This window comes from Priapulus caudatus, unplaced genomic scaffold (assembly GCF_000485595.1).
Source record: "Priapulus caudatus unplaced genomic scaffold, Priapulus_caudatus-5.0.1 Scaffold38, whole genome shotgun sequence".
NCBI lineage: Eukaryota > Metazoa > Priapulida > Priapulimorpha > Priapulimorphida > Priapulidae > Priapulus > Priapulus caudatus.
Window position 1 is genome coordinate 511,676 of NW_014577099.1, and position 10,113 is coordinate 521,788.

Sequence of the window (10,113 nt, forward strand, 5' to 3'; positions counted from 1 at the left end):
CCCGCATTAGATTGAGGAGGTAGGGAGTCGGCGTGCATGCCAGTGGCGTAGCTAGGATTTTTTCAGTGGGGGGGGGGGCACCTGGGGGGCACAGAAAATTTGTGGGGGGCCCCCAGGCCTAATATATACTAGTCTATCTATATTATTTCTATGGTTCTGCCGCACTGCTCAGCACAGGGCAAGTCGCCTTCGTGGGCGAGTCCCGTGATTAAAGTCCTGTGAGCCGGCCCCCAGGCCCCCCCCCGTAGCTACGCCCCTGGTGCATGCACGTGTTCTACCATAGAAATAATATATACTAGTCTATCTATATTATTTCTATGGTTCTACCGCACTGCTCAGCACAGGGCAAGTCGCCTTCGTGGGCGAGTCCCGTGATTAAAGTCCTGTGAGCCGGCGCCCTGGGGCCCGTTGTCAGAAACAAAATTAGTCTTAACATTAGTCTTAAGTGCTATCTTAGCATTAACATTAGCATTAATTTTACGATGTGTCTGACAGCGACGTCCTAGCTGACTCTTCCTCGGCGCGAAACCGCGTCTATATGTTTACGCGCAACAACGTGACAGACAGCGTCGCACGAACCCGCAGGTTTTGTAACGCGTTGAATTGCTGCGATGGTTAGTTCGCTCTATTACGTACTGTGCATGTCTGTTCGCACACGCGCGTTCTATGCATGTCAAATCTATCCACAACACATCTTTCTTGACGAAGTCTATGCTTGTCAAATAAATCTGCGTGCAATGAAGCAGCGATAACAACGTGCATCACAAAATGTCCCGCGACGCGTCCGTTATTTGATTTACGTGGTCGGTGGTCCATCTTTATCTCGGGTCAATTGGCCCGTGTGTATGTCGGATGTGCACATGCCAGTCATATAACTATATGACGTACAACAATACATGGTGATATATCTTATACGAAAGTAAAGTTTGCATGGCGCATAGCGTCATAGCAAACAAGAGGCCCAAACACGATGACAATTTCCAACGTTTGCAGTTCGTCTTGATAGAACAGTTGAGCGTGTACGGTTAGCCATCATACTCAGAAATACGCGTAGAAATATTCTAGCCGCGGTGAAATTATAGCCCATTTTACCCAATCAGAGGCCTTGTTACCCATAATTTAACACCGGTACAAATAATTTACCCGCTGTTAAATTATGTGTAACAAGGTAAAGGGGCTATAATTTTACTGCGGTAAAAATAATTTTTTAGTACGAGTACGATGACCAACCATACGCGTGCCTCATAATCGCAGCTTCAATGTTTATGTCTTATGCGGAAAATAATTAGCAGAGATATAGCGTACATTCAACTCAGTGAGCCACTCAACCTGAGCCTTTAAAATGTGTAAAATATTGTAGGTGGTAAAATATGTATAATAGTATAAAATGAGGCGGTGCATGTCTCGAGGGGTGTTGTGTCGGGTAGGGATAGTCTACTATTTGAGCGTGTTGTTTGGGTTGTTTTACCGTGAACCCAGCACCAAGATTATTTATTTATTATCATAATATCTCATCATTATTTATTATTTATATCACAAGCGTAGTTATATTTATACACATATATATTTACAAGGGTGTCACGTGTACACGCGCACCTCATACATGGACCTAAAACAAAGGTTCGAAGGATATAGTTGATAAATTCAGTTGGGCTCAGTGTTATATGCAGTACAGTGAAGTTGTATTCGGATATTGTAATAAGGCGACTTCTTGTTCGATGACGTCTGGCCACGTTGGCCAAATAACCGTCTGACTCGACACAGATTGTGGGCTCGTCCCTGCTGACTATTATATGTGTAGCTTGTCATTTCGACCGTATGCGTAGACGCTCTGATGAATACAACGAGAGGGGTCAGCTAGGTTAGCTCTATATTGGCATTCTATGTGCTCCTTTATCATCGCGTGTGCACCTTTATCCTATGTGCTCCTTTGTCGACCTTTATCGACAGAAATGTGTGAGGTGCTAGTGCTATGGCGTTATGGTGTTATGTAACGGCTGCCTGCTGAGAAATAATGATCATTACCCTGTCACGAAAATAAGTCGACCTTAGCTTATACGAGCCTCAGAGGTCCACCCATTTGTAAGGAATATGATCGAGGTCCGAGGAGCTGTCCACCATGATGACTGAGGATTTTCACAAATTGTTTGAAGGAATATCGATCGTTGCTATAACCCCAGGTGCTCATAAGAAATTTTCATCATGCGTTTCTGGTTGCCCCTTGATCGTATTTAACATCCGGTATTGCAGACAGTTGAATTTATTTATGTTCTGGTCTGTGCGCGTATATACTATAGCCATGTCAGTGAAATAGATGCAGCTAGAATAGTCAATACATACACAAGTACAATATAACGCCATTGTATTTAAATGCAGAGCTTACTCTGGTTGCCCACAATAGATTGTATATTATGGTAAACTACATATCGCAGTGAAAATATAATGACATTACGCAGTGCTACCTCTTCTTGTCCCACACCGGTTGTAAATGATGTCGTGTTATCTGAATCATAGTTGGAAGCAAATGCTCTGTACCACGCGGGATTATAAAAATTGCTCTAATATGATCACATCAAGAGCTAATAAAACATATTATTAGCTTTTGATTACATCGTCGCAACCACGTAACTTCGAGTACCCCGTAACGGTATTGGCGGTAATAGCAGCCGTTAATGCATGAATGCATGGTGAACGTGACAGGCGTTTTACCGGGCGTTACGTAATGCCTCAGGCGCTTTGTGTATTTACTCGCGTTTGCCATTAAGTCGGTCGATTAAGGGCGAGATCGCGTGCCAAGCTTAGATCCGTGCGTGTAGACATTTTAGCATAAAAATATCCCGCCAAGGAAGACTATGCTTGCCTGCTCGCGTGAGTGTGTGTTTCTGGAGCATCGGGGACGCCAATCCTATACTTATAATACGGCAATTGCCCAATCAATCTCTTTCTTTCAAATCCAAATACACAAATAGAAGTCACGTCAGTTTGACTAGAAAAACGGAGATGGAAAGCGCTAAGAGCAGAATGGACATATTGTGTAGAACACATCTACACACAGAAAACATACCGTGCAAAATATATAACGCGGGTACCCGAGCGCCTGCAGCACGCGCTTTTATCTAAATTAACTCGATCTCAAACGGATCACATCTCTATATCTAAAACACCAATAGTAAAATGAGAACCTCGCTCTCGCTAATGTACCGTACTTTGAACGAGAGAAATACAATCTATAATAGGAACATTTTCATTACCGGAAATATGTTCAAAGCAAATTGGATATACATTCCTGTATTTAGTTTTGAAGGGAATTGCTTGCCGCCCGCTAGCGCAGCGCGCACGCTCTCCCCCTCGATTCACTCCCAGCAATCGATGCGCACACGCACGCAGACACGAAGCTGGTAGAGCTTATAGACATTCGCCGATACCTGCTCGTTCGTGATAGTGTGCCCAGCCAGCGCCTGTGTCGCTGCATCTGCTGCCGCCGCTGTCGTTGTTGCTTCGAAAAGGTTGCGTAAGAACCTATAGTTAGTTGGATCGAGGACGCACGAGGCCGACAGAGAAATGAGCGTTTGACAGTGCGTGACATGCTTCTCGGCACTAGCAGATGATCTGCACCCCCTGTAGATGCAGGAGTAATTACAGCGCAGTGTATATGTATGGACAAGCTGCTGCATAACGTGTCGCAGTCTGGGTACCGTAACCCAATATTCACATTCAGCGTTTTCATCGTCGACTTTCCGTCTCAGCGGTGACTGTAGCTTTCTGCGCTCGTGATTATCTGAGGTCTACAGCAACGAAATCCATCGGCTCTCTGCAGCGGGCAGTGATATTTTAGTGAGAGAAGCGGGCCGCGGAAGTTGTGGATGATTTGCATGGGGACAGACTCCGAGGAGACAGAACCCTGCCTCCAGTTTTGTCGGCGAAGCGAGAAGAGTTTCGTAGCGATGGCGGTCGCTCTGGCTAGGACCAGAGACGCAGAGAAAGTGACGGCTAGCGACGTTGCTCTGATATTCTTCACGACGTTCCTCATCGTATGCACGTCGACTGTCATAAAGCTGGGATCGCGTAGGCTTCGATCTTACTGGGCGCGGACGAGAGTCGTAGTGATCGGTGCTGGTCCCGTGGGACTCACAGCCGCCCTCGTCGCTGCTAGGTCACCGTTCACATCCAAGGTCGTTCTGTACGAGGAGTTATCCCGCTGGGGCATGATACGCAGGGTACAGCAGATCGCCCTGGATTCACAGAGCGTGAAATATCTGCAAACGCTCGGCGTGGATTTTGGAAATATGGAAGGATGCTGGGGAAACGGCTGCTTCTTCACACGAATCGGCATTTTCCAGGAATACCTTCTTAGTTTAGTCGAGAAATTAAAAGAAAAGGTGGAAATCAAATTGAAAACGAAGGTGAGCTTATTTGTTGACGTACGTTCTTAGGAATCAGGGCCGTGGGCTGAGCAAATTCCTAGGGGGGGGGGGCAAAATTTCATGACTTAACTGTGTAATAATGAACGACGAGCGCAGCTCTTGATCGACGTCCATAGTGTGGTAGGGGTGGGTCTGAGACAATTGTCTCAAACCCACCCCCTATACCACACTATGGACGTCTATAAGGCTTTCACGGATAAGTGACCAAAAAATCACGTTAGGGTTATTTACGATTATTAGCTAAGCTTATTTTTAATTTTGCTCCATAATCTAGGGCAGCTGCCCCCTTGCCCCCCAGAGGCTAGGGCCCTGGAAATAGTATGAACCTAGCTTAATTTACCCATGTAGCCCCTTTGCTCCCGCTACAGGAAGCGGGACAGATTCCTGTAGCGGGAGCGAAGGGGCTACACCGGTAGAACCTAGCCGTAAGTTACGCTGATAGGGTCTATGTCTCCCTGGGTACTGCCGGAACGTACCCTGGGTACGGTCCGGTATACCGGAGCGCACCCTGGTAACTATCTGATATGGTTAGGGTTAGGGTTAGGGTTAGGGTTAGGATTAGGATTAGGGTTAGGGTTAGGGAGTAGGCGTAGGCGACTCCCTAGACTCGTTAGTGGAGTAGGCGAGGTACGGTCCGGCATATTAGATAGTACCAGGGTACGTTCCGGCAGTACCCAGGGAGACATAGACCCTGGCAGCGTAAGTTACCTATTCTCGCTCGCGATCCTCACTACGTGAAACAGTACTAAAGCCTGGTCGAGCTAATATAAACTATGCACGAACTGCCATCGTTCATGCCATATGCGAAATAAACCACAGGATTGTTAGCCTGTTTCAATATTCAAATAGAATGATTTTACACGGCCCACTACTAGTTTAGCACCAATCAACCCATCCTAGTTACCTTGTTCAATGGCGGGTTTTGCCGACTTCCGGCAAACAAAAGACACATTTATTGCTATAGATATAAATTTTTTATAAACTTTATAATAAAATATATATAAACTTTTTAAATTTTGTTCCAAAATCTAAGGGGGCAGCTGCCCCCCTTGCCCCCCCCCGCAGGCTACGGCCCTGTAGAGTTTATAGATCCAGTAGCGTTTATAGTTTGAACAAAGTGGCGTGCGATATAGAGAGTACATAAATGCATTAATAGATTATTATAAAAACAGCGCGTGGATGTCCCGCTACGATCGACATTTTGCCACCAAAGATGGTATATGCAGATGGTAAATAGAGATGGCGTGACACCCGGAGTACATGACTGTATAGAGATGATGACAGAATGAGATGAGATGAGAGAGATGTGTAGAATGAATGGAATGAATAGAATAAATAAATAAATGGATTGATGCTGATGGCATCAACAAACAGTCTCTATGTATTCCATACAGCGCGTATTTATAGTGAGGTGTTCTCGTGTGAATTAGCGCAGCATACACACAACTAGGAAAATGACAGTTTTCGTATAGAAATTGTAGGAGAATTTGTCAGCATGGCAAACGTCTGTATAATGGCTTCATGTAATGCGAATGCTACAACATGATTAAAATATCCTTCGACAATACACTCCAAAGCACATGCATAAAATATAAGCACATATTATGCAAATATACGACATGAATTTATAATATTGTTATTAATAATATATATAATATATATATATTGAATGTATAATTAATAGTTTATGTGCGAATAATGCAATCTATCGTTATAACAATATTTTTGAATGATGGCCAACGACAAAATAGACAATACATCTGTTTGTAATATAATATTATACCTTCACAGATAATCAAGAGATTTTCCGCTAGTAATATAACTAGTAGTATATTATCTGTGTTACTTGGCATGTGACATACGTGACAAAGTTGCGCAATTTATTAATTCGTGTGCTGTTGCTGTTCTATAAAATTGTAATATCATCCGTAACGGCGATTACTGCGACAGGAGTGTTCGGCTTTAGTAAAAAGCGGACAGCGGCAATTTTCATGTCCTGTTTACAAGAGGATGGAAATAGCAGCGGGGCAATTGGAGTTGTGCATTATCAGGAGTACATGAATAGAAATTATGTTCGTGTACTCCTGATAAAATTATGTCAGGCCCGAGCACATAGTATACACAGATTAAATGTTATACGGGTAAATATAGACCCTGCGACGTTGAATAGCGGCTGAGCGGAAATATTTACCACGGCCAGGCGAGTGTCCATATAGTTCACTCAGCAGGTAAGCCTGCCAATTCTCGGTTATTGCATGTTTTTCTTTGCTATAGTCAATAATTATTTATTGATTGCGGCACATTGCAAACACACCTTGCGATTCACGAATCTAACCAGTCCACCCGGAACAGCATCGAGTGCTAACGGCGTATGCAGTTTGTGTCTGTGTAAATACTCTACAACGCCTACGATGGCATGACGCGCACAATCCTTCATATTTATAGTAACGTCTATTGGTGCTTTCATATCTTCCCATATTTCTACTTTGCCGCACCGAAAATTCCCTTTTTGTGATACCACCGAGTCGATTATTCGTGTATTAGTATAGTATGGGTAGAATTGTTGGCAGTGTATGTTATGTGGACATCCATTCAGAATTGTAACGAGGACATAAAATGTCATTTTATATATTATAAAATGATTTGCGGCTTAATCTAACGTTCCCCATTTTGTTTTAACCACGCTGCTTTATGACGATCCGAACTTTTGCCCTTCAAGATGATTGCCTATAATTCTTGATATCTCAAGAGGAGTTGGACATGTGACGTTTATGTTCGGGATATGAGGGTGCGGTGAAAAACAATATACTCAGTGCGAACATAGAAGTAAGCGAGCAAGGTACAGGGTGTGCAAAATGACAAAATGTTGTATTTCCAATTTGGAATGGTCTCACAGATTCATTAGGGATCTTTATTCTGTTACGAAATGCGACTTACTACTTGTCCAGTAACCGGCCGAGCCCCAAAGTCACTCCGGAGTTACTGTTGACATTCTGGCAGCCCGCACGTTTGGCGTGGACCTAGCATGCTCCCATAAATTGATTTACCAGAATGATAGATGCATAATGATGTAGTGCGCTAGCTTAGATTCATCGATAGTTTTTTGTATCAAGTTTATGCACTCGTAGGAATATGTAGGAATGTAGAAATGTAGGAAAATAGAGAAAGTGTCTACTTAGTGCAAGTATAGAGAACTATCTGAATTCAGTACTAACTATTACTGTCATCGTTGCTGCCACAACAGCAGCAAAAGTAAGAGCTGTAGCAGAAGCGACAATAGAAGTACGAAGTCTCTTTGTTACTATTGTCTAACACACATTGCCCAATGACTATGGGTTTATCTAAAACTACCTCTGTCTTAGCTAATATATGGCCGTTCAGTGACTCGCAAAATACGCAGTAAAGGCCTCCGCACATGGTGCGCATTCGGTGCGCGCCGACGGCGCTCCGCCGAATGCGCGCGCAAAATATCTATCGTGTTTGATTTTTCTGGCTCAGCGCCGTTGGAGCGCGCCAAATTCGCACCGTGTGCGGGCTGGTTTACGTGCTTTGGTCGCCATGGCCACCATGGTCGCGCATGGTCGCGCATGGTCGCTCATGGGCACCATTGCGTGCGCAAATGGTGCCCGCGTTTAGTGTGCGGGGACGCATTAAACTAGCGTGATTTGGATTTTGTGTGAGTTGCTCAGATTTGATTTTGTTTGCCGCTAGCCGGAAATCAAGTCTATTTCTATAACGTTGGCCATTGTTTTTTTTCTGAAGAGGGAGTTGTTAAATAAGAGGTTTATAAAAGCCTTTCTTAAAACTGTTGCGAACATATATACTTTCTTGTGCGAATTGAAACTGATATGTAGTTCAAATTCAAATTTATTCATTTCAATAGAATTACGACTTCAAGTATGCCTTCTGCATCGTTATCATTGTGTTGACAAGGTGCTACAGTAACACTGCAGCCGTACATGGATGGATTGTTCCGAGCCTAGACTTGCACCTGAGCAGTGTGCAAGAGAAGATTGCTTTGAGAAATAGCATGTTTCTTATGTCCTCTCATTCTTCCGTCTCCCTCCCTCCCTCCCTCCCTCCCCCCTTCAATCCACCCCCGTTCATTTTCCACCCAACCATTCCCTTCCTCCCCCTTCCCCATCTCTCTCTCACCCACTCTCCCTCACAACATTCTCCGTCTGCCCTGTCTCTATCCTTCTGTCTGACACCCTATCTCCTGGTGGAAACACTACATTTATCACAAAGTACGATCATTTACGAGTCCGTCTTTACCGGTCACACATCGATAGTAATTTAGATCAATTTCCGCTAGCGTGTACGTTTGTAGCGCAATACCTCTGGCCGTATGAGCCAGCTAAGGCCGCGTGACATATCTTTTCAAGAAAAACACCGTCAGCGCACTTTACTGTAAGATGACGTGCTGGTATTACCAGGGGACATTATCTATCCCTGGTATTACGTATGTGTCGTACGTGTAATTAGCTGTGTGTGCACTGTCTGATGAGTAATTAGGGTGCCAAGGCCGTTCGTGTCAACACATTTGTTCGCAGAAAAGGTCGCACGCGCGAAGCAGGGGCGGTTTCACGGCGGGTGTTCATCAACACGTTATGATCGGCACGTCGTGATATCAAACGCTTTTGCGCAAATATCTTTTGTTACCGAAATCGCTCAACGTTGTATGCAAACCTCCGAGTTTGTCGAAATCGCACCTCGGTGTAGGCTTAGCGAGGGACAAACGGGATGGCCAATGGAGGTCGTAATAAAAAATCAAGGTCTATAGCGAATACTATAAGAATGTCGCGATCGAGTGGTGAGACGTCGATTGTATATGAGACGATTTGCGCCAAGTGAGCTAACGTCTAAAACATTCTTGTCACCGATGTAAAAAGAGCTTGGCCATTCACTCACCGTTTGCACCATTTACGTTACTGTACACGGAAAAAAAGAAACATCAAATAACTAATATAACCGCCCGTTGCAACACAGACCGTATTACCGAAAACGTATTCGTTATCTTAGTTTTCGCGATTGAAAATGCAAATCGTGAAATCGACCTAAAGCGGTTGGTTGTTTGACGTCGTTTCGTGAAATCTGCAAAACAGGTAGCCTACGTGATTATTACGTGCAGTGCTAGTACAGAGAAAACCTCGACAAAACCTCGACAAAACCTCGATCCTTTCACGTTCCCAGCTGGCAGTGTTTCAGGACAAAACCCTATTTGCCATCAGGTTAAAAGCGTAATTATTTTACCTGCCGAGCCGTGAACGAAACCGCGAACCGTGAAACGCGAGATAGATCGCCACGCGGTTATACGGTTTGCCACGCGGGCAGCGGCTAGTGAAAGAGATGCGAACGCGTAATGTATGCGTTTATGTCGAACAATGATATGCCAGAGATGTTGATTTTATTCGACATAAATTTATGTGCGTACATAACATAATTGATCCGTGAAAGTTAAGGATACTGTTATACTCCTGGCTCTGGGGGGTGTTCGTGTACATGACTCTTTTAGAGCAAAACCTTATATTTTCTCATTCCTTATGGTAAGACTCTCAAAAAAAGTTTGGGTAACACTTCTGAGTCAAGTACGTTTTTTCTGTACAGCTAATTATGCGATTTTCGGTTAGGCGCCAAAGTGAAAAAATGACAATATTGAAGTTTCAGAGCATAAATATTTATTAAGCAA

The 10,113-nt window shown here is 44.1% G+C and overlaps 1 protein-coding gene across 1 annotated transcript in view; it reads left to right on the forward strand.

The window, feature by feature from the left end:
• Window positions 1–3,645: 3,645 nt before the first annotated feature.
• LOC106818982 overlaps window positions 3,646–10,113 on the forward strand; it is a 63,271-nt gene continuing 56,803 nt past the window's right edge. The window contains exon 1 of the mRNA XM_014823648.1: window positions 3,646–4,403. Within this exon, the coding sequence (XP_014679134.1) occupies window positions 3,864–4,403 (540 nt within the window). The 5' untranslated portion in view covers window positions 3,646–3,863. The remainder of the gene's footprint in view (window positions 4,404–10,113) is intronic.